The sequence below is a fragment of the Bos mutus genome, chromosome 21 (genome assembly GCF_027580195.1).
Source record: "Bos mutus isolate GX-2022 chromosome 21, NWIPB_WYAK_1.1, whole genome shotgun sequence".
Classification (NCBI taxonomy): domain Eukaryota; kingdom Metazoa; phylum Chordata; class Mammalia; order Artiodactyla; family Bovidae; genus Bos; species Bos mutus.
Genome location: NC_091637.1, coordinates 50770736 through 50796864, shown reverse-complemented (window position 1 = coordinate 50796864; position 26129 = coordinate 50770736). Strand labels below are relative to the sequence as shown.

The following is a 26129-nucleotide window of genomic DNA, read 5'->3' as shown; positions in this document are numbered from 1 at the left end:
TATAGTAGTATATTATCTGGATCACAAATTATTATGCTAATTAATTAAAATTCTGAATACTGAGCCTTCTTCCCTGGCTCCATTCACTTACTAATTCATCTATCCATTTGCTCATTCATTCATCTGAATAACTACTGTGTTTAAGATATTATACCAGGTATCTTTAATCACCCCCCATCCTTCCCAAGGATTTTCTTTCAGCCACTTCACACTGAAACGGCCCTGAGCAAAACATTTTCATATACTTATCAACAAAACCAAGTAACATCTGACCCTCTTGATACGCTAATTTTTGTTCACATCGTTGGTTCAAATAAAACCTTTTAAAAGACAAGAACACAGGCCTTCTTATCATTTCCAGAATAAGTGTTCAAGCATTTGGTTAATTCACCCTAAAAACAGTCTTGTAAGAGCAATAACAATTTAAATAGTTTCAATGGCTTTAGTCAGAGAGAATAAATTTCACATGGTTAGGTATTATGCCATTCTAAATGTTTATGAGAAATAAAAGATATTCAATTAAAGTTCCATTAGAAACATAAGCAGGAAAATTGATTTTTAAAAATGCAAACAACCGGAAAATAGAATATATGTTAAGTTAATTGGTATCTTGGAGTAGATACACTAAGCTGCTGCCTGTTTTGCATGATTGCAGCACCACCCTGACCACAACCTTGTTTGGGGATTCATTTCTTTAAGTCTTGAAAAATTTTTGTATATTCAGGATATTTTAAACCCATGAAGGCATAAACTAGGAAAGGTAAAAATAATATGCTTTTTGTCAATCAGCGCTTTGTGAAGAAATAAGTAATTGATGATAACTAAAATTGTTTAGTTGAAATTAGTGCATTATTACAGAATAGTGTTGAAAATACATTTCACTTTGAGTAATGCTTTGATTTTACAAAATAATTTCACACAGTGATATAATTTATTACTTACAAGAGCTGTATTCCTGACCCAGGAAGGCCAATTACATTTTAGAGGTGGGAAAGACAAACTTTAGAAAGAGAAGCAGGGCATAGAAGACATTCAGGAAACACCTAAGGTAGTGAAAAACTGTTAGACAAATTTTTTAAAGACTAACTCAGAAAGTTCTAACTGCTTTAACCTAATTCACTTTTGAATGTCATAACGATATATTATGTATAAAATGTGCCTTGGTAAAGTCAAAACACCTTCATATGTGCAGGCAGATGCATGTGACTTAAATTTTATAAATGTTTCCAGTAAGAGGAAATTAAACTAATGATGAACATTCCTCACCTGTGTTTTAAACAGTATTTCAAGTAATCTGAAATAGTTAATAAATTTATACTCTGTCTTTAACTTACTTCCAGGGAATACTTTATATAAAGTACATATCTCATTATGTTATGGCTAAAATTATTTTGTGCGAGTTCCCATGATTCGTATTCTCAAATAAATAAATATACAAACAACAAAAAAAGCAACAATAATAATTAAAAAAACCTAAAACCCTATTTCGGAGAATGTAATGGCACTCCACTCCAGTACTCTTGCCTGGAAAATCCCATGGATGGAGGAGCCTGATAGGCTGCAGTCCATGGGGTCACTAAGAGTCGGGCACGACTGAGCGACTTCACTTTCACTTTTCACTTTCATGCATTGGAGAAGAAAATGGCAACCCACTCCAGTGTTCTGGCCTGGAGAATCCCAGGGAGCCTGGTGGGCTGCCGTCTATGGGGTCGCACAGAGTTGGACACGACTGAAGCAACTTAGCAGCAGCAGCAGCAAAGCCCTATTTACTGCTCTTTAGTAAAACATCATCAGGTTACAATATAATACTGTAGAAATTTTGAAGAGTAGTTGGAGCATTTTTTCCATAGACCTTGATTTCAGTGACTGTCCAAGAATGCCATATTATTAAGGAACAATATTATTGTCTGACTAAATTAAAAATGCTTTTTTAAATGATTCCCACTAAGCTATATAATTTCTAATTAAATTTCACCATGTTTTGATTCAAATAATAAATACATTTACTCTAAGAGATAAACATTCAAATTCAGAATTACAGAGCAAAAGGGAAAAATAAAACTACTATCTAGTTAATGAACAATGACTTTATATTGCTTATAAATAGAATAAGAACTCCATTAGAAGATTTTTATTTTACTTGGTGATAAAAATAAATATACCTTTGATAAAGGCAGTTTTGTATTTTTGTCTCTCTACTTAACTTGCATTAAGAAAAATATAAATATAAAGTTCATTCATTCAGCAAATGTGTACTGAATGAAAGAAAACACCTTCATACTCCCAGGCAGATCCATATGACTTAAAACTGGCCTGTGACTTAAAACTGAATTGACTTTTTTTGATAAATGAAAAATCAATTGCATGTTCTTCTGCTTCCCACTGAAAAAACAGTGTCATGGATGAGAACATACCACAAAACCATTAAGGCACCTGAACTAAGAATGTTGTTTAGAAGGGAACTTATTTTAACACTGTCTGGGTATACTCAATTGGATATTTTATTATAAATAACATAACAACGCAGTGTTGTTCTTGAAAATATTTGCCTAAAAACAAATGCCACTGTCATTGAAAGAAAATATACAAGCTACTCATTGAAAAATATCAATCATCCATAGGCGGTAATTTGTAAGACTGGAGGAAATACAATTATTTATGCAAGACTTCTTTTTTCCTATGACAACTTTCATTTTGTGGTCTGCTACTGCAGAACCTGGAAGCCGATCCTCAATGGGGAAGGCACAGCAGTCAGCTTTTTCCCTAAACAATTTAAAATATATGACCTTCATATACATATATATGTGTATATATATATACATACATATATATATACACACATATACATATGTATGAAGTAACTATACCTTATTGGGTTTATATGCCACGGCTCTATTAGCCATGAATCAGAGAGACAAGACTGGCATGTCAAATTCCAATTTCCTATGTGAGTTCTTGAAAAAAAAAATTTCATTAAAAAGAAATAATAGGTTACACAGTGCTTTCCAATATCCACTCAGAATTTGAAAGAGTTGCTTTTCCACTATGCCCATCAGAATTGCTGGACTGAATTAACATCGCATTCATAGACATGCTTCTTTTAGAAAACAGTCCACAGGTGTTCGGTGAGTTAATGTAACAATTGTATTCCTTTAACTCTCCATTCAGGGAGTACCTGTGTCTTGCTCTGGCTCTCTCAGCAGGCAGAGTGAGAAACTTACTTGGCTTTGAATGTGCTCTTTTAGATGCGGGCCCCTCAGAATCGGGAGGTCGACTAGCTAACTGCAAGGCAGTTGAGTTGTTCCTGTTCACGTTTTGGGACTCAACGTTTGTGACGGCTTCACTCTGTGGTTCGGCACCTGGTTTTGTGCCAGTCTTTCTTTTCTGCTTTTGGGACACAGACGTGCTTGAAGTCCAGGTAGGAGGCAAAGCAGAGGTAGTGGTAGAGGAGTCCTGACTTGAACACGTTTCTGACGGTTGTATCACATTGTCATTGGCAACTTTACAACACTGGGCACTCTCTTCGTGCCCCACAGCTTGTTTGGACACAGACTGGGGCAGCGTGCCACTGCAGCCTTGTATTTGAGCCCCGTTTGTTTGAGAGTAGACGTTGCTGACCTTGGTAACCTTGTGTTGCCCATTATTGTTACAAACCTTATACCGGATCATTAGAATGATGATGAAAACCAGCACAGATGCTACAATGATTCCACCAATAATAATAATCATGGTGCCTCCCAGAAACTGGGACTGCATGAAATGGCACCGCACGTAATCCTGTTCCGTAGTAAACTGGATGCACCCCACGACTCTTGTGGCAGTGAGGGAAGTGATGCCATCATCATATATTGCCAAGACACACAAGTCATACATAGTTCCAGCAGCCAGGTTATTGACAAGAAAAGTTTTGCTCGTAGGAGGTATCATTCTGAGGGACAATGGAATTTGTGTTAATATTAAAAACACAACAGATATACACACACAGTCATTATGACTTCAGTTCTGTTTCATTTCAGTACTCATTAAGATAAGCACATTTATAACAGATATGAAATATGAGAAAATGATCTGATCTTATATTTACCCACTTAAAATGGCAAAAAGTCATTGTTGGATTCTGCATTATATTAATGGTTCCTGCACCATGGCTTGACAAGCTTACTAATTACATTGCTTGGCAAAGCAGAACTCCTAATAAAAGCCACTGCTAAAAAATCATTTATGACAAATTGCTTTTGAAAGGTGTGACTGTGACATTATCTGACTACTAAACAAATCCATTTAGCACTTACAACACCTCTGTGACTAAAAGCCAATTTGAAGGAAGGGAAAACACTGACAATCACATTAGAAAGCAGATTGGAAATGCAATTCAGAGTATTTATTTTCCAAATCAGTTATAAGCTACTATGGAATGGTACCCAGTAAATCTATCTTTAATAACTAAGATAATTACTAAACTTAAAGTACTTTATTCAACCCCCTCTTATATCTTCAACACTTGGGTCCCAGTATGTTTCTATTTATTAAACGAGGTTGATGAAAATGCATGAGAAATATTATTCTAGAATCATGAAAAGGGCAGAACTGTTGAACCAGAACATAAATCCCTTATCTTCCCCATTGTGGGCTTATGAAATTGTTTTCAGAACACGATTTGTAAATTTGGATACGAGTTTAGGACATCTTTGGATCCACTGTATCACAAAAGTCTTCTGTGGATCCTATTCTCCACTGCTTTTTTCCTCCTCCTTAGCAACCATATATGACTAAGATTTAATTTGGAAAAAAGGCTTGAAACTCTATTTTTTCTCTGAAAGAGTTTGAGAAATTTCAAGACTTGGCAATGGTAATCTGTTATATCTAAACAATGTGTTCTAAATGTACTGAGAAAATTTTAGGTCAGTGTATGTATTTGTTGAAATCACTACCAGTTAGTGAGTGCGTGAGAAATACTAGAGAATTACTAGTGAGAGTAATTACTAGTAAAAATGAGAATTACTAGGCACTTTATATGTATTATTTCATTTTTACAAGGACAGTATGAGGCAGGCATTATCACTTCTATACATGTGACAAACATTAGGGTCAGGAATTCAAGCACTTTCCTCAGGGTCATAGAGAATTTACTTGTCATGGCAGGATTAAAATCTTAGAGCTTGGCAAACAGAAACTGACCTATTTCACAGAGCTAATGTTTACAGTATACAGATTATTTAGCAGCTACAGGAAAGAAAGGGGTAGGAGTGTATGCTCATCTTTGACTATGGGTTAAATGATCCACAGCCTAAGTGGAAAGCTGAGTATGAAAACAGTAAACTAATTTATGCTAATATACATACATCATAGTCTATATCCCAGTATACTTATTTATTTTTTTGTTTTTTTATTTTTTTTTATATCCCAGTATATTTAGTGATGAGAGATACATTAGAAAACATTTAGACTAATCTCTTCCTTTTAAAGATGAGAAAATTAAAACTCAGCCAGGTAGAACCTTGCCCAGGATTGGTCACATGGCTAGTTAGAGCAGTTTTGTTTTTTTCCTACCAGCCCATGCTAATTTTTAAAAAAAATTTTCTCTCATTTCCATAAATAAGTGAAAATCAAATTACCTTCAAGAATTCATCTGGGTGTGTAAGAACTGATTTGATTTCAGAAAAGCTTGAAGGCTATATATATATATATATATACATATACATATGTGTTTTAAAGCCATAATTTTTCATCATTTCCTAGGAGTAACAGTAGTCTATAATCACAAGTGAAATTATATGAAAAGGTAAAAATGTGTATTTCCAACTGAAAATTGGACCAGATGTGACTATAAATCAATGAGGCTGAACTTCAGAAAAACATACCAGAAATTCTTTAAGCCAGATGCAAAGTCTCCACCAATGTCCTTAACCAGAGATTATCTACTTAACTCCACTGATTCACTGCTCAAAATACTTATAAATTTTCTCTTTGGAACTGTCTTAAGAACCAGTGTATATGAAGCACCACACACACACACATAACTCAACCAGTCAAAAATCAGTCTCATTATTTTATAGTTACATCCTATTTCTGACCAAAAATGGCAATACCCATCTTGATCACCCACCTTATTCACAAGACTTGGCTCCAAATGGCTTTTGCTTGTTTCCAAATTTCAAATTCACCCTCAAAAGACGAAGATTTGCCACCACTGAGGATATTCAAAATAGTATGACGAAGGTTCTAAAGATAATTCCAAAAGTGCTTTGAGCAATGGCAGCGTTATTGGGATAATGGTATAGCCTCCCAACAGGACTTCCTTGAAGGAAAGAACACTCATGTGGATGTGTAAGTTCTGGTATGTTTTTGAATTTTTAAAATAAATCAATCTTGTTCTCTGATAGTCACATCTCTTAGATGAGGGGAAGAAAGTAGGTAAGCATAATATTAAAGATAAATTTGAACTCACTGAAAATAACACCATTCAAAATATTTCCCCACATGTATTCACCTTTCATGAGCCTTACATTATATACTTAAAAATATGGAGCATTTCAACTATAACATAGAGTGGCACTGCCAATTAAAAAAATCAGCAGTATTTTATCAAGCCCTACACTAAGATGTAGGGCAAGTATAAAAATTGGCTTAATTTTTCTTACCTGTAAACAAGGGTGTCATCATAAGTACCATTGTACTGGATTTGAAACATACGTATTCCCGGAATATTTCTTTGAAAATTAAATTTAAGTAGTGCAGTAGATGATGTTGCTTCTGCCACCACAATTTTATCTTGACTCATTTTAGTATCACCGTTACTACTGCTTGCATTAGAACCTGACTTAGTAGACGTGGAGATGTCTGAAGAACCAGGATCAGGCTCGTGGATATGGTTCGTACTGTTTAGTAAGTGAGGGAGCTTAATGATATGAAGATCCACCGTTTGTGTTGCCTCCCCAGCAGGATTGGAAGCAATGCAGGTAAAAGCACCTGTATCCTTCACAGTCGTTATAAGAATATCAAGTGTTCCATTCTCATACACCAGAGATCTTGTTGCATTTGAAATAAGCTTCCCTTCAGGAGAAATCCAGTGAATTGCAGGTTCGGGGTCTCCCCTGGCTTTGCACCTCAGGGTTGCCCTTTGACCCTCCAGGACTCTCATCTCGTGGGTATGCCGGGTAATGAGAGGAGGCTCACACAAAAACTCTTCCTCAGGAATGGACCAAAAATAGCGGCCAGTTAAAAGTGCTGGAGAAGCACAGGTCTCCAGGTCATCTTCTCTGGATAGACGTCTCAACCACAGCAGTTCGCAATTGCAATGCAAAGGGTTTCCGCCAAAACTTAATGCAAAAGTAGATGGGCTTATGATTCCTGAGGTTGCTAGGACCTGAGCTCTCTGAAAGAGAGGGTCAGGCGGTAGCTTCTGCAGTTTATTTGATGTTACATCTAGCCGAGTCATCTTGTGCAAGTGGGAGAAAGTCCCCTTAGGAATGTTATCAATCATATTGTGGTCCAAACTGAGGGTGTGCAAGCTAACCATCTTCTCAACAGCATCCCATGGAATTGTTTCTAAATTATTATACGACAGATCCAGCTCTTCGAGGGCAAAGACATCATCAAATGCTGTAGAAGAAATTAAAGTCAGCTGATTGTTGTTCAATATCAAGTGATGGAGATTGGAAAGCCCACTGAACATGTCGTTTGTAATTTTAGTCAATCTGTTGCTATTCAAATGCAATGCCCTCAGATTCCGTAAGTCAGCAAAAGCATGAGGTGTAATAAAACTTATTGTATTCCTGGACAGAGTCAGGTCCACTAAGCTGGTCATATTGGCAAAATCTTTCCTTTTAATATTTGTAACAAAATTGTCTGCCAAACGCAGTTCCACAGTTCTTCTGTCAATGTTTGGTGGCACAAATAAAAGCCCTTTCTTGGCACAAAGGGTTGCAAGATTAGGAGACAAAATCTGACAGACACAACGCTTCGGACAGATCTGAGCTTTCACTGCTATGCCAATGAAAAACAGATAAAAAAGAAATTTTTCCATTGTAGATCAGATTTAAGAGCCTGTAAGAGAAGACACAGAATACAGTTTTAGCATCCAATCATCTGAATAGAGTTCATATTCCTAATTAATCTTTTTAATGCAAATTAAAAGGTATTCATTTGCTTATTTAATCAAGTAAAAATACTAACTCTGTATTGTCAGTATATAGACACTAGGATAAAAATATACCACTCATGACCTCATGAGTTTTAAAATCAAATGGTGAAAATAAAAAAGTCAACAGATTATTATAATTCTATAAATTAAGTGCTGTTTTTGAAATATGCCCAGGGTACTCCATAGGTTCACAAAAAAGACATATCCATCCCAGACTGGAGGGCAGGAGATCAGGAAAACTTCTACTAACCTCCTAAAAGACATCTTGTAAATTCAAAAGCTTAGACATATTTAGCAATGTGCAAGTATTTCAATTTATATGTCTGAGCAGAAATAATAAGAGAATATTTGTTAAACTTGTGGCAAGATATTGAAAGTAATTAATTTTTAATTAAATTTTATTCATCTTTACAAACTATCTTGAAAATAGTACAATCTTCACATCCTAACTGCAAATACAGGATCTAGTTCTCAAAAATTAAAAGGCTGCAAATTTACCATAAATGCTCTGAGCTCCTTAAATATTAGAAGGTTTATATATATGAAACATGTATAATATCATATATGAAACAAGTCGCCAGTCCAGGTTCGATGCATGATACTGGATGCTTGGGGCTGGTGCACTGGGACGACCCAGAGGGATGGTATGGGGAGGGAGGAGGGAGGAGGGTTCAGGATGGGGAACACATGTATACCTGTGGTGGATTCATTTTGATATATGGCAAAACCAATACAATATTGTAAAGTTAAAAAATAAAATAAAAAAATTAAAAATAAACAAAGAAGGTTTATGTGATATAATGTGGATTTTTTATGATAATTTATAGAAAGCAGTGATCAAAATACTTGACAGTGAGTCCAAGAAGATGTCATATTCCATTTTTCTTTTCTGAAAAATCTCAGTGCACTTATATTTATCCAAATTTAATTTTTAAAAACTTGACAATTTCATTTCCAACTTGATCTTAAGTATTTGCTCTTGAAAATAAACATAAAAATAAAAATACTAACACATATGTGATTAAAATTCTCAAAAAGTATAAGCGGTTTTAAATATGAAAAGGGAAAACAGCTTCAGAAAATCACCCAATTGTTTAATTAATGAAAATATGAAATATGGAATTATTCTAGAAATGATGCACCTAGTTTTATAAACCAAATCCATTCTTATAGCTTTATTTTATGCCCATTTTATGTCATATTAAATATGGTTGCAATGAATAAGACTGTCCTTCTCCACAAGTGAAATAGTCTTACTCTTCTGTTTATGACAGAATAAGTAGTACTTTGTCTTTCCACAATAAACAAACAAAAAAAAAAAAGAAACTGTACCAAAATATATAAAACTACAGTTTTCAGACATTGGAAGAAAGGAAGCAGAGAACTGTGATCCTTGAAAAAAGGGGGAAAAAAATGAACCTTATCACTGAGCCCTAGAGACACTTTCCAAACCACAGCACAAGGAGGGAAATCAAGGCAAAGCATGAACAGTCTTCATCAATTGAACAGGACTGAGCTTGCAGTGCAGAGATCTCAGGTGGCCTGACTTTACGGGGCAAAGTACCAGAAATGAGAGGGTGATCAAACAAAGAACTCCAGTAATCTCTGTAAGTAGAGACAGGGCAATACATATTAACCATATTGAAACACTATGGGGAAAAAAGCGAACAAAAATTCAGTGACCTGTGGAAAAATATTTTAAAAAGTGAAGCATACATATAATCGGAGTATCAGACGAAAGCTGTAAGGTAGAAATATATTTGGAGAAATAAAGGCAATTGTTCCCAAACACGTGATTATAAAACAACCCCCAAACCCAAGCTTAAAACAAGAAAAACCTACCAAGACATATCACAATCAAACTGCAGATAATCAAAGAGAAAGGAAAAATAATTTTAAAAACTGTCACAGAAATAGGACACATTATAAATAAGAACAAGATAGAAATAATGTCTTACTCCTCATTGACTTCTCTTTGGAAACAAAGCAAGATGGAAGACAATGAGAAATCTCTTTAAAGAGCTGCCAGAAAGAAAGGCCTGCCAGACTGGGTGGTGATTTATATATTCATAAATAATGAAGCAAAACAAAAACATTTCTAGAGAAACAAACTGAAAATGTCATTATTAGAAGAACTGCAGTCTAAGAAAATATAAAGGACATTCTCTTCAGGCTGAAGGAAAATTATATCAGATGAAATCTTGAATCCTTATAAGATGTATGAAAAGCAACCGAAATGGTTTATCTGTGGGTAGGTATAAAATATTTCATTATGTTTTACTATGCTTATAAATAGTAATCTGGTGTGGATATAAATTACAAAAGACATTCACACTAATAATTATGCTGGATAAGCTACAAATTATATATTAAAAAAAAATCATAATGCTGAGGATACAAAAATAAACTTAACAGCACTATATTCCAGATAGTGATAGTCCTTGATGAAAGGGAGAGATCCAGAGATGTCCCTTTTCTTTCCCCACCCACAGAAAAGTAATGGGAGAATCCATCAGCCATAAATTGAGGTGAGGCTAAACCAGTTTAACTTTTAACAAACTTAAAAAAAAAAAACACTTGATTGTGTTAGGGCAGTATTAGGTTTACAACAAAATTGAGAGAAAGGTTCAGAGGTTTCCCATATACTAACTACTCCCACACATGGAGAGCCTCCTATATAATCAACAACCCTTACCGAAGTGGTACATGCGTTACAACAGATCAATCTACTTTGGCACACCACAGTCACCTAAAGGTCATAGTTTACATTAGGGTTCATTCTTGGCGCTCTATGTTCTATGGGTTTGGATAAATATATAATGACATATACCCATCATTTTGGAATCACACAGAATATTTTCATTGCCCTAAAAATCTTCTCAGCTCTGTCTATTCATCTCTCCCTACCCAATCCCTGGCAATCACTGATCTTTATACTGTCTCCATAGTACTGCCTCTTCAAAAATGTAATATTGCTAGAATCATACAACATGCAGCTTTTTCAGACTGACTTCTTTCATTTAAGGATTTTAAGATTCCTCCATGTCTCTTCAACGCTTCACAGCTCATTTCCTTTTGGCGCTGAATAATATTCCACTGTCTGGGATGCACCACGGTTTATCAGCTCACTTACTGAAGAACATCTTGGTTGCTCCCAAGTTTTGGCAATTATGAATAAAGTTGCAATATACATCCATGTACAGGCTTTTGTGTGGACATATATTTGTTACTCCTTTGGGTGAATACCAAGGAATGCAACTGCTGAACTGCATGGTCAGAACATACTTTATTTTATTAAAAAAAAAAAAAATCAAAGTGGCTGAACCATAATTCCCAGCAGTGATGCGTGAGAATTCCTATTGTATTTCTTCTTTTTCATCACTTGGTGTCAAGTTATAGATTTTGGTCATTCTAACAGGTGTATGGTGGCATCTCATTGTTTTACTTTGCATTTCCCTCGAGACATACGATGTGGGCTATCTCTTCATATTTTATTTGTAATGGACCATAGCCTTGTCTAACTCAATGAAACTGAGCCATGCGATGTAGGGCCATCCAAGATGACAGGTCACAGCGGAGAGTTCTGGCAAAATGTGGTCCACTGGAGAAGGGAATGGAAAACCTCTTCAGTGTTCTCACCTTGAGAACCCTGTGAAAATTATGAAAAGGCAAAAAGATAAGACACTGAAAGATGAACTCCCCAGGTCAGTAGATGCCCAATATTCTACTGGAGATGAGTGGAGAAATAACTCCAAAAAGAATGAAGACAGAGCCAAAACAAAAACAACACTCAATTGTGGATGTGACTGGTGATGGAAGTAAGGTCCAATGCTGTAAAAAGCAATATTGCATGGGAACCTGGAATGTTAGGTCCACGAATCAAGGCAAATTGGAAGTGGTCAAACAGGAGATGGCAGGAGTGAACGTCGACATTTTACGAATCAGCAAACTAAATTGGACTGGAACGGGTGAATTTAACTCAGACCATCGTATCTACTATTGTGGGCAAGAATCCCTTAGAAGAAATGGAGTAGCCATCATAGTCAACAAAAGAGTCTGAAATGCAATACTTGGATGCAATCTCAAAAATGACAGAATGATCTCTGTTAGTTTCCAAGGCAAACTACTCAATATCACAGTAATCCAAGTCTATGCCCCAACCAGTAATGCTGAAGAAGCTGAAGCTGAACAGTTCTATGAAGACCTACAAGATCTTCTAGAACTAATACCCAAAAGAGATGTGTTTTTCATTAAAGGGACTGGAATGCAAAAGTAGAACGTCAAGAAACACCTGGAGTAACAGGCAAATTTGGCCTTAGAGTACACAATGAAGCAGGGCAAAGGCTAATAGAGTTTTGCCAAGAGAATGCACTGGTCATAGCAAACACCCTCTTCCAACAACACAAGAGAAGACTCTATACATGGACATCACCAGATGGTCAACACCGAAATCAGATTGATTATATTCTTTGCAGCCAAAGATGGAGAAGCTCTATACAGTCAGCAAAAACAAGACTGGGAGCTGACTGTGGCTAAGATCATGAACTCCTTATTGCCAAATTTAGACTTAAATTGAAGAAAGTAGGGTAAACCACTAGACCATTCAGGTATGACCTAAATTAAATCCCTTGTGATTATAAAGTGGAAGTGAGAAATAGATTTAAAGGACTAGATCTGATAGAGTGCCTGAAGAACTATGGATGGAGGTTCGTGACATTATACAGGAGACAGGGATCAAGAATATCCCCAAGAAACATAAATGCAAGAAAGCAAATGGCTGTATGAGGAGGCCATACAAATAGCTGTGAAAAAAAGAGCAGCGAAAAGCAAAGGAGAAAAGGAAAGCTATACCCATTTGAATACAGAGTTCCAAAGAATAGTAAGGAGAGATAAGAAAGCCTTCCTCAGCAATCATTGCAAAGAAATAGAGGAAAACAATAGAATGGGAAAGACTAGAGATCTCTTCAAGAAAATTAGAGATACCAAAGGAACATTTCATGCAAAGATGGGCTTGATAAAGGACAGAAATGGTATCGACCTAACAGAGGCAGAAGATATTAAGAAGAGGTGGCAAGAATACACAGATTTGTATAAAAAGAATTCTTCATGACCCAGATAATCACGATGGTGTGATCATTCACATAGAGCCAGACATCCTGGAATGTGAAGTCAGGGCCTTAGGAAGCATTACTACAGACAAAGCTAGTGGAGGTGATGGAATTTGAGTTGAGCTATTTCAAATCCTAAAAGATGATGCTGTGAAAGTGCTACACTCAATATGCCAGCAAATTTGGAAAACTCAGCAGTGGCCACAGGACTGGAAAAGATCAATTTTCATTCCAATCCCAAAGAAAGGCAATGTCAAAGAATGCTCAGACTACTGCACAATAGCACTCATCTCACACGCTAATAAAGTAATGCTCAAAATTCTCCAAGCCAGGCTTCAGCAATATGTGAACCATGAACTTCCAGATGTTCAAGCTGGTTTTAGAAAAGGCAGAGGAACCAGAGATCAAATTGCCAACATTGGCTGGATCATCAAAAAAAATAGAGTTTCAGAAAAACATCTATTTCTGCTTTATTGACTATGCCAAAGCCTTTGACTGTGTGGATCACAATAAACTGTGGAAAATTCTGAAAGAGATGGGAATAAGACCACCTGACCTGCCTCTTGAGATACCTATATGCAGGTCAGGAAGCAACAGTTAGAACTGGACATGGAACAACAGACTGGTTCCAAATAGGAAAAGGAGTACGTCAAGCTTGTATATTGTCACCCTGGTTATTTAACTTATATGCAGAGTACATCATGAGAAATGCTGGACTGGAAGAAGCACAAGCTGGAATCAAGATTGCCGGGAGAAATATCAATAACCTCAGATATGCAGATGACACCACCCTTATGGCAGAAAGTGAAAAGGAGCTAAAGAGCCTCTTGATAAAGTGAAAGAGGAGAGTGAAAAAGTTGACTTAAAGGTCAACATTCAGAAAACTAAGATCATGGCTTCTGGTCCCATCACTTCATGGCAAATAGATGGGGAAATAGTGGAAACAGTGGCATACTTTATTTTTTTGGCGGGGTTCCAAAATCACTGCAGATGGTGACTGCCACTTTGAAATTAAAAGAGGCTTATTCCTTAGAAGAAAAGTTATGAGCAAACTAGACAGCATATTAAAAAGCAGAGATATTACTTTGTCAACAATGATCTGACTAGTCAAGGCTATGGTTTTTCCAGTAGTCATGGATGGATGTGAGAGTTGGACTACAAAGAAAGCTGAGTGCCAAAGAATTGATGCTGTTGAACTGTGATGTTGGAGAACTCTTTAGAGTCCCTTTGACGGCAATGAGATCCAACCAGTCCATCCTAAAGGAGATAAGTCCTTAGTGTTCATTGGAAGGACTGATGTTGAAGCTGAAACTCCAAACTTTGGCCAGCTGATGCAAAGAACTGACTCATTTGAAAAGACCCTGGTTTTGGGAAAGATTGAATGTGGGAGAAGGGTACAACAGAGGATGAGATGGTTGGAGGGCATCACCGACTCAATGGACATGAGTTTGGGTGAACTCCAGGAGCTGGTGATGGACAGGGAGGTCTGGAGTGCTGCAGTCCATGGGGTCGCAAAGAGTCAGACATGACTGAGGGACTGAACTGAAGTGATATCTTTTCTTTGGCAAGGTATCTCTTAAAGTCTGGCCTGTTTTTAATCATTTTTTATTATTGAGTTTTAAGAGTTTCTTTGTACATTTTTGATAACAGTCCTTAACAGATTTGTCTTTTGCAAATACCTTGTATGTGAAAAGGCACCACCATATACAAGGTCATCTAGCTTTCCTCGCGTGTTATCTTCTAGGAGTTTTATACTAGTGTGTCACATGCTCTGCAATTTAGCTCAGCCTGCGGTTTGTTACTGTGTTACTGTCGTTCAGTTCACCACGGCTGCTAATGTTCTGAGAGCACGGTTGGGAATTTCCTATTCAGTAAGACATGAATCTTAGCACTAGCATGGTTTTGGAGACCTGCCTCTTTTGCACAGATGAGCTTTCTGATTTCCAAACTTTTGGAGAGCTCATCCTGCTTTATGGCTGCTTCCAGCTTTTTTGGTGACCAAGGAGATCTTGATCTTTATTCTTACCCCTAGACTTATCTGCTTTGGGCTGTAAGTGAGCTGTTCTTCAAGCCTGTGGTTGAAAGTCAGAAATATCTGTATGGGAGGAGAGGGATTGATCTTTCCTTTCTCTTTCGTTCCTTTTTCTCTCCTTTCTCTCCCTTCTCTCTCTCTCTCGGTTTTTAGATCTAAAACCAGAGTGATTTTTAGTTTCTGTTCTTCGGCTTCTTATTAATCCTTCCAGACCTGAAAGTCTTTGTCGCCTGGAGGATTCATTTCAATCTTCCTTTCCTTCCCTAATTCTTCCTCAATATTTTCCTTATCTGAAAATATAATCTACTGAGGGAAATTGTCTCATAAAGACAGAGGGCAAAATGCTGGTTACTAGGGGCTGAGGCGTGGAGGAATTGGGAAGATGTTGTTTAAGGGGTATAGACCTGCAGCTAGTAGATAAATAATTCCCAAATATCTAATGCACAATATAGTGATTGCAGACAACAACACTGTATTATAAACGACAAAGTCACTAAGAGACTAGAACTTAATTATTCCCACTGAAAAAAAGAAGTGAGAAGCACATGCATGATAGGGGTGTTAGCTAACACTACATTGGCAATCATATTGTTGTATATAAATGTATCAAGTCAACACATTTTACACCTTAAACTTACACAGTGGTATATCACAGTTATATCTCATTTAAAAATATTTTGAAGTCCTAGCCTCAAGTACTTGTGAATGAATATAAGTGAACCCATATGGTTCAAACCTTTATTGTTCAAGGGTCAACTGTATATGTGCATTTAGAATAGGCAAAACTAATATATAGTAATAGAAATCAATTCTATTGATTGTCGTTGTCTAGTTGGAGGACAGTAGATTGACTGGGAAAGAGTACAAGAAAATCGGGGGCAGGGTCATGGAAATATTCTATATCTTATTTGTGACATTCATAAGAATTAATTGGCCATATATTTAAAATGGGTGCATTTTCTTTATGCCACGTTTTCCTCACCACAGTTGGTTAAACCTAAAAGAGGAAATACGAGTTTTCTATTATGTTTCCAAACATTGATTTAAAGGAAGAAGAATTTATAAAATGACAAATCATTGGCAGTTAATCAAAATTTAGTCGTATTTTAGAAATACACATTTCCTTAGGTCTGTCGTATATCTTCAAAGATGTGATTATATTTCAACTAAAATTGTGCACCTTATTTCACAATCTGATTTACTTAATCAGGCAACATATTTACTGCCTGATACAATATCATCTCACTGCTGATACAATGAATGGCAAAGTAACAATATATTTAGAATAAAATGTGCACCACTTTCTTAATTCTGTGTTTATTTTTTGTTGAAGTGAGACCTGTAATGACAGAAGCATATGAATTGTGATCAATTAGCTTTTCCATGTATCTTAGGACAGGGCGAAAATTTCTAACTTTATAAAAAGATAGGAGATAGGGATCACATAAAGAAACAGAGCTTTCATTTCCTACAAATTCAAATTAAAAGATGCTTGCTCCTTGGAAGAAAAGCCATGACAAACCTAGACAGCATATTAAAAAGCAGAGACATTACTTTGCTGACAAAGATCCATATAAGTCAAAGCTATGGTTTTTCCAGTAGTCATGTATGGATGTGAGCTTTGGACCATAAAGTCAGCTGAGCACTGAAGAATTGATGCTTTTGAACAGTGGTGTTGGAGTAGACTCCAGAAGAGTCCCTTGGACTGCAAGGAGATAAAACCAGTTGATACAGGAAATCAACCCTGAATATTCATTGGAAGGACTGAAGCTGAAGTTCCAATACTTTGGCTACCTGATGCGAACAGCTGACTCACTGGAAGATATTCTGATGCTGAGAAAGACTGAAGGCAGGAGGAGAAGGGGACGACAGAGGATGAGATGGCTGGATGGCAGCACTGACTCAATGGACATGAGTTTGAGCAAGCTCTGGGAGATGGTGAAGGACAGGGAAGCCTGGCAGGCTGCGGTCCATGGGGTTGTAAAGAGTCAGACATGATTGAACCACTGAACAACAACAAGTTCAAAAACTAATCCTTGACATTTTTTAGATTAATATATTAGCACTTGAAGAAATAAATGTGACTAGAAGAGCAGAGTAGTTGCTATGCTTTGTTTTCATAACTTAAACATTTATAAAGGCCATTAAACACAGTATCCTCATTCTTTTTATTTACATATACTTCTTTTTTAGATTATTTTCCATTATAGGTTATTACAAGATACAGAGTATAGACATGATCCTCATTCTTATCTAGTTAATTGGAACTTCTAAAACAATTTGTTGCCTTTTCTAAATAGTTAAATGCAACCAACAAAGATCCCTTATAACCCTTTAATAATATTATTTGAGTAGGGCTGTAACTCAGTAAATAGTCATACAATATAGCTCTTTAGATAAAATTTACATGTCTCTATATTATATGTTCTTTGAAGCTAGTTCCTCTGGGACACAAAAGTGACACATTTACAAAGAAGTGTCTAGCACCTACAAACTGGAAATTCATTTTCCAGTACTGCACCCTTCTTCCAGCCCATGGCTACTACATAACATATGCTCGAGAGAATCAGTATTTATTTGGCAACTAGAACAGGATATAAAAGAGAATTTAGATCTTACAACCAACTGAGAATATAATCTATTCTCTGAAGAAACCAATATGGCACCAATTTATATGTTGAGTTAAAGGAAAGCTCCCCGGCTCCTCAGGAGCTGCCTTGCTATCATTCAGTAGAGCTCTACCAATTTAATTAGTGTCCCTTTGCTCAGGTTAATGCCTGCGAACAGGTGCTGATGCCTGCTGACACTGATGAGTTGTTTTAGGATGTGTCAGAATGGTTCCTTTATGGCAAAGGACATTTCACAATACAGTTTAGATAATGAATTTGATAGTTGTTTCAAATAGTTTAGGTTTCACCTTAATTTTTATTCTATTAATAGAAGGACTACCAATGATAATGTTTATAGCAAAACATGTACTCAGGATATTGCAATTAAACCTGTTAAATTCAGGCCTCAAAATAAGACATATATAGCCTAGAACAATCACCCTTTGATCTTTGATTATAATAGTGGCTAGTAAAATTCCTAAGCACATTGAACATAATAAATTTTGAAGATTCGCTCATACATTCATTCATTCATTTTTTTTATTCAGTCTCTGTGGAGACTATCAAAAATTGCCAATGCCAACTATATTTCAAGTCGTCACGGGGGGTACTGGGAAAAGTTTTCAATTAGTAATAATCGTGCCTTGGATAAACATCATTGGCTATGATACTGCCACTGCGCAAAGCTCATTCATTCATTTTTAAAATTAATTTCAGCAAGACTTATTTAGCTTCTGCACCATGTACAAGGTGTTTTGCTAGAATCTATCAAGCTTAGAAGGCTGGGATCTGATTAGACAAACACATTCACAATTAGTATAATAAAAGGCATGGTGAAAAATTCTAACTCATCATACATTTTGATACTTACATTTACACAATTCTAAAGGGTCTGTCAGTTAATACAGCATCTTGTGGTTTTTCTTCTCAACATGTACATGCATACAGGTATGCATTTTTAACTCAACATGGCATATATGTATATAAACATATATTATTTACACTAAAGAACAAGAGACCAGTTACTTAGGCAAACTAAATTTTTTAAAAATAGCTACCATTGATAGGGCACAGGTAACATTAAGGAAGTAATGGTCTTTTATTTATAGGTGAGGAAACAAGATTGAGATGCTAAGTGATAATTAAGCCGGTTTACTAAGTGGAATATTTGCCATGCTTTATCTAATTAGTAGATGTGCAAATATTTCATCACTTCTCTGCTTTTAAAAATTAAGGTGAATGCTACACAGATAATGTTTTGTTTCTCTTATGAAATGTTTTTAATATTAATTATGTTAGCTTAGAAAGCTAAAATATACTTGCTATGCAATGTACTTATACAAAATCTCATTTAATCCTTGCACAATTCCATATAAAGTACTATCTTTCTTCCCTTTTTATGTGATGAAATCAAATTTAAGAAATTTAAGTAATCTCCTCAAGAGATTTCTTGAGATTCTTACAGAAAGAGAGAGATTTCTTACAGAAAGTAAACAAAAAGGTAGCTTTAAGATGGAGATATATTTACTTCCAAAACCCATACTGTTTCTAGGATAAGATGAGGTTACATATATATTACTTTTATTGTGTCTTCCTGATTATGTAGCATTTGGATATAAAGAGATTGATCCAACATTGATTCCTTATGTTCATCAAGTGACTTACTCCTTTTTTCCTGGTCTCTCTTCTTAATCAAGTTGCATCTGACAGACTACTATGGTGCTGACAGATGACTATGGTGGAGACTTAAGAGCATACTGAATGACAACCCAGATGACACATTTAACCAGTCATTCATTTTTCTTTGGTGTGTCAAGATATAACTGAAGTTACCCAAATACTTAAATACATAAGATTCCTTTAAGAATATAAATTCCATCTCAGAAAGGAGAGTGACTTCTGTGTATAAAGAGGTCTCAGTATTCTCCCAGTGAGGTGGGTTGAGTTGTCCCTTTACTTGCCCACTTAGGAGTTTGCCTGCAGAGACTCTGTAATGTCACTGACTGTCCATGCATCCTGAAGGTCAGCACAACTGGTAACTCTGAAGGAGAATGCGTTCTCTCCTGCAGACAAGCTTGGAGAGAGACAGTGGCCTAGAACAGGCCAGTGCGAAGAGTTTGTGAAGGCTTCCAAAAGTGCTGGAACAATAGTGGTTTAGAGTTGGGCCAGCTGGCACAGGTGCTAAGTGGTTTCCTAAAATGAACTGATGGTAAGCGCTCCTTATAGGGGTTTAGGTGTAACTGAAAACTATTTGGGAAGGGGAAGGGGGAATGTGTGTATAAAAATGCAAAATAATTTATACTGAAAACTTGCACTAATGAGTACAGTAGTGCTGCTAAGGGACAGGTATAGGTATAATTAATCTGACGGGGTAGATGGTTATTTGTTTCACAGAATAATTTGATAACCTACTATGTGTGTGAATGGTGAGTGCCCCAAGTCATGGATTTTACAAGGGCAATAAAATAAGGAATATATACCCAGGAGTGGATTTCTGGTTCATGTGGTAGCTCTATTTTTTTTTTTTTTTTTGAGAACCTCCATGCTATTTCTCACAGTGGTTGCACCAATTTACATTCCCACTAACAGTGTAGGAGGGTTCCCTTTTATCCACATCCTCACTAATTTTTGTTATTTGTGTTCTGTTTGGTGATAGTCATACTGACCAGTGTGCGGTGATATCTCACTGTTGCTCTGATTTGCATTTTTCTGATAATTAATGATGTTGAGTATATTTTCATGTGCTTGTTGGACATGCATGTCCTCTTTGGAAATGTCTATTTAGGTCTTCTACCACTGGTTCCAAATAGGAAAAGGAGTTCGTCAAGGCTGTATATTGTCACCCGGCTTATTCAACTTCTATGCAGAGTACATCATGAGAAAGGCTGGACTGGAAGAAGCACAAGCTGGAATCAAGATTGCCGGGAGAAATATCAATAACCTCAGATATGCAGATGACACCACCCTTATGGCAGAAAGTGAAGAGGAACTCAAAAGCCTCTTGATGAAAGTGAAAGTGGAGTGAAAAAGTTGGCTTAAAGCTCAACATTCAGAAAACGAAGATCATGGCATCTGGTCCCATCACTTCATGGGAAATAGATGGGAAAACAGTGGAAACAGTGTCAGACTTTATTTTTTTGGGGCTCCAAAATCATTGCAGATGGTGACTGCAACCATGAAATTAAAAGACGCTTACTCCTTGGAGGGAAAGTTATGTCTAACCTAGATAGCATATTCAAAAGCAGAGACATTACTTTGCCAACAAAGGTCCGTCTAGTCAAGGCTATGGTTTTTCCTGTGGTCATGTATGGATGTGAGAGTTGGGCTGTGAAGAAGACTGAGTGTTGAAGAACTGATGCTTTTGAACTGTGGTGTTGGAGAAGACTCTTGAGAGTCCCTTGGACTGCAAGGAGATCCAACCAGTCCATTCTGAAGGAGATCAGCCCTGGGTGTTCTTTGGAAGGAATGATGCTAAAGCTGAAACTCCAGTACTTTGGCCACCTCATGTGAAGAGTTGACTCATTGGAAAAGACTCTGATGCTGGGAGGGATTGGGGGCAGGAGGAGAAGGGGACGACAGAGGGTGAGATGGCTGGATGGCATCACTGACTTGATGCACGTGAGTCTGCGTGAAGTCTGGGAGTTGGTGATGGACAGGGAGGCCTGGTGTGCTGTGATTCCTGGCATCGCAAAGAGTCGGACATGACTGAGGGACTGAACTGAACTGAACCACTTTAAACTGGGTTATTTGTTTTTTGATGTTGATTTCTATGACCTGTTTATATATTTTGGGTATTAAAATGTTATCAGTCATATTATTTGCAAATTATTTTTTCTCACTCAGTAGGCTGCCTTTTCGTTTTGTTGATAGTTTGCTGTGCAAAAACTTTTAAGTTTAATTAGGAAAACATTAAGTAGAGAAGATACATTCACCTCAATGTGCACAGCAGCATTTACAATTAGCAAGATATGGAAGTAAACTAAGTGTCCATCAACAGAAGAGCAGATAAAGAAGATGTGGTATATATATCTACACAAACAGCGACACACACACACAATGAAATACTACTCAGACACAAAAAAGAAGGAATTTTTACAATTTGCACCAACATAGATGGACTTGGAGGGTATTGCGCTAAGTGCAGTAAGTCAGATGATCAAGCTTACGTGGCAGTCTGGATGAGAGGGGAGTTTGGGGGAGAATGGGCACATGTATATTTATAGCTGCGTCGCACTGTCGTGCATCTGAAACTATCAAGACATTGTTAATTGGCTATACTTCAAAATGAAGTAAAAAGTTATTTAAAAAGCCAGACATTATAGTCCACCCTTCCCCTCTGGCATCCTTACACATCCCCTTAAGCCATACTTATCTACAAATAAAGTCATATTTCTAGGAAAAGATGTCAGACAGAGAGCGACAAATACTGCATGATGTCACTTAAATGTGGAATCTAAAAATAAAATGAACCAGTGAAAGTAACAGTAAAGAAGCCGACTCACAGATATAGTACATGCTAGTGGTTACCAGTGGGGAGAGAGAAGCACAGGGCAATAGAGGGCAAAGGGATTACAAACTATTGCGTGTAAAATAAATAAGCCACAAGCATGTATTATACAGCACAGAGCATATAGACAGCCTTTTGTAGTAAATAAATGGAATATAACCTACAACTTGTGCATCACTATGTTGTATACCTGTAACTTACATAATACTGTACATCAACCATAATTCAGGTTAAAAATTTTTTTAAAAAAATAAAAAGGGATAGCCAAACAACAAAGGTTTTGTAAGATGGTGAAAGGCATGGGGCTTTCAAATGAGAAAGCTCTCAGATAAAGAGTATCTTGTTAGCTGGGGTATCACACTGTTGCTCCCCATCAACTTCAAATCTGAAGAAGCGTGCTCCCCCTGTATCAATGCTCTGTGGAAAACAGCAGGATAAACATGTTCCACATCAGACTTGGTACTGAATGATGAGAAAACTGAGTCTCATTGAAGGTCTGAAAATATTAGTCATTGAAGACTGCAATCAGACTTAATATGCCAGTTTCTTTCTATTGCATCTCACTGCAGGTAATGAGTTTTCAATGGACACAGGAAGAGAAAGGTCAAGGGCATGGACCATTATCGCAGATGTGAAATGCAATGAAATCAACTCTCCTGTGATTGGAGAGTCATAGACAACCCCAGCTTTCTTCCAATTTCCAAGAACAGGGCAGCTCCTCTCTCAAGATGCACCTTGTTTTTAAGGCAACTTGGAAGAACATCACGAGGGTTACAATACAAATTCGAATGCCATTCATCAGTGTTTTAAATCTAGTAAATGATTTAGTGCTTTATCCATTTTTCTTTGAAATTCTGAAAGGTGACTCTCTGAGCCTTTGAGATGTTATGCTATCCATTATGTTTCAGTTTCCCAAAGGTATTTAACATTTCATGTATCTAGTCTCTGTGGTTATATTGGTGCTGTTGTGCTGTTGCCATAGCAATTAAAGAGGCACAGTAGTGTAGCAATGCAGACAGAAGGATCTGCACAGAGATGTTGTTTGACATAATTCAGGCCTCTAGAAATCTGGATAATTCTTCCGGAAAAAAAAAAATATGGTTTAGACTTCATCTTGATATTATTGTGGGCATGCATGCAGCCAAGTTTTCACCAATGGGAAATTCAGTTCAGAAGCTGAAAAAAATGGGAGAGGAAAGAAAGGCATACATACAAACAGAGGAAGGAGTGACTTTACTGAGGGTTTATATACTAAATATGTGTGCTGGTGGAAAGTTCCGGCAGTACTCCTACAGAAATATTTTGACAAATTGATACCATATGGAAGCTTTTATATCACTGAAATCATTATGTTTTCTCTCTCTCTCCTTCTTGCTCTCTCGCTCTTCTCGTTCCTCTTCTCTATCCCTCCCTCCCTCCCACTTACCTCTCTCTCCTCCATCTCACTTAAAGACACGCACCATTTTCAGTCTTTTTATTTATTTATTTTTATTTGAGTAGAGTTGCTTTACACTGCTGTGTTAGTTTCTGCTATAAAGCAAAGTGAATCAACCACATGTACACATATATACCTTCCTTTTTGATTTCCTTCCCATTTAGGTCACTATAGAACAACGAGTACAGTTCCCTGGACTATACGGTAGGTTCTCATTACTTGTCTGTTTTATATATAGTAGTGTATATATGTCAATCCCAATCTCCCAGTTCATCTCCCTTGACTCACTCTTTTTAGATGTTCCTTTTTTTTTGTATTAACATTGTTTGGCCCTTTACAACATAATGATCATTTCAAATTTGACACAATGCATATTTTTAACAGTAACATAAGAATACTATATAAAAAGTCCACGTCCAGATATATAAAAATGTAAATATAAGAAATAACTGAGTAAAGGATACAAACAGGTAATTCACAGGAGCCTGGACCACTCCTGCTCTCTTTCGGTATTGAACTGTCAACATATCCACTCTACTTTGATTTCTAAAAAACAAAATCTCAAAATTAGCATGTCTACAACCGAGCTCCTAATTTCCTCTCTCAAATCTGCTTTCCTTATACTGTAGTACTTCTCTCTAATTATAGGTCAGTTGCTTTCTTTTCAAAGCCTAGACCCAAACATTGGAATTATTCATTACTTCTCTTTCTGTTATATACTAAATCCAGTTCATTAATCCTAGACTGTACAGTAAAAATATACACGTGATGGGATCATATCATACCTGCCTCTGACATTTCCTCATCTTTCACCTGGAATATAACAGTCATCTCCTAACTAGTTGACCTGCTTTGGCCACTGTCCTCCTCCACTCTATTTTCTATAAAGCAGTCAGAATGATCTTGCTAAAACTTAAAGCAGATCAAAAACTTTCTACTTGCTTCCCATCTCACTTGGAGAAAATGCTCAGGTTCTTCTACTGGCCGCCAATTCCTATGTGGTCTGGTTACCACTATGTCTCAGATTTCAGAAATTCTCTGGCCTTGGTTCACTTCACTCCTGTCAGATTGGCCAAACAGATTTGCTGTTTCTCAAACATACTGGGTGAAAGTGTCAGTAGCTCAGTTGTGTGCAACTCTTTGCAACCCCATGGACTGCAGCCAGGCTCCTCTGTCCATGGAATTCTCCAGGCAAGAATACTGGAGTGGGTTACCGTTTCCTTCTCCATACTGGGCGAACTATTGCTCAACTCTTTGCACTCCCTCCTCTTTTCTGGATCTCACCATCTCTCTTAAAGAGTATGTGTACTTTCTTTCAATCATCAATTCCTTCCAGCTTTTACTAAAGTGTCACCTTCAAAGTGGGCCCACCCTATTTAAATTATAAGTCCTCACTCTCCAATTCCTTACTTTATTTTCCTCCATAACAATCACCATCATCTCACTGTTCATACATTTTGCTTATCTTTGTCTATTTTCTGACTCAGCAAATAAAATGCAAGTTTCATGAGGGCAGAGATTTTTCTCTTTCATTCACCATTGTATCCTCAACATCTAGAGGAAGGGTTGGAACAAAAAAGACTCTCAATAAATACTGAGTGAAGGAATGATTTGGAAACCCAGCTGTTTAGCAAGTGTCTGAGAAAGTTTTCAAAGTTTTAGTAATTAAAATGTGAATTACAATGCTGTTTTCTAAAACAATTATGGGTTTTAAATGATAATATCTACGCTGGTGAGAATACAATGAAGAAATATTCTCACACATTGCCAGAGGTAGTATACACTTAGGATTTTATGCCATCTAAAATGAAAAAGATCCTGGAGGTTGGAGAAATAGATAAAGCATAGAATAGAGAAATAAGAAAAAGTCCAGTATTGATAGGCTTTTGACAAGGGAGATAACTAATGAATCCAGCAGCCTTGAGTTGTGAGGGAAACTCAGTAAGCAGTAGAGGATGTTTTTATTGTATATGGGCTATGCAATCTCCTCTTGTACTCACAAAAAAACCCTACATAAAGTTTTCATGATTTTCAAATGCTCCTGGGTTTGGAGCTTGTTTTACCTATGTTAGCCTCTGCTAGCCCGTGCCTGAAGACAAGGGCTTGGACCAAATTTATTCACCTCACATATACATCTATTTAACAAAACAATTGGCTTATAATAGCTGCTCCATGAGTGGAAGCCTCAGCATCAGTCATCATGGCAGTAGCATACCGACTGATAACAACAGTAATATTGAGAAGACTCTTTGGCTCAGATGGTAAAGAATCTGGCTGCAATGGGGGAGACCTAGG

The 26129-nt window shown here is 36.8% G+C and overlaps 1 protein-coding gene and 1 non-coding gene across 5 annotated transcripts in view; both read right to left on the bottom strand.

The window, feature by feature from the left end:
• LRFN5 (leucine rich repeat and fibronectin type III domain containing 5) overlaps window positions 1-26129 on the bottom strand; it is a 323883-nt gene that overhangs the window by 9609 nt on the left and 288145 nt on the right. For 2 of the 4 annotated variants that reach the window (XM_070358785.1, XM_005903830.2), the window contains 2 exons: window positions 6642-8046; window positions 3222-3928 (listed from right to left, as the gene is read on the bottom strand). In XM_070358785.1, the coding sequence (XP_070214886.1) occupies window positions 3222-3928; window positions 6642-8026 (2092 nt within the window). In that variant the 5' untranslated portion in view covers window positions 8027-8046. Of the gene's footprint in view, window positions 1-3221; window positions 3929-6106; window positions 6223-6641; window positions 8047-26129 lie in introns of those variants that run through there. The other 2 variants (XR_011461733.1, XM_070358786.1) reach the window with 2 other exon arrangements.
• Window positions 18441-18580, bottom strand: LOC138984528 (U4 spliceosomal RNA). Its single transcript, XR_011461816.1, has one exon. It is a non-coding gene; the product is annotated as a U4 spliceosomal RNA (small nuclear RNA).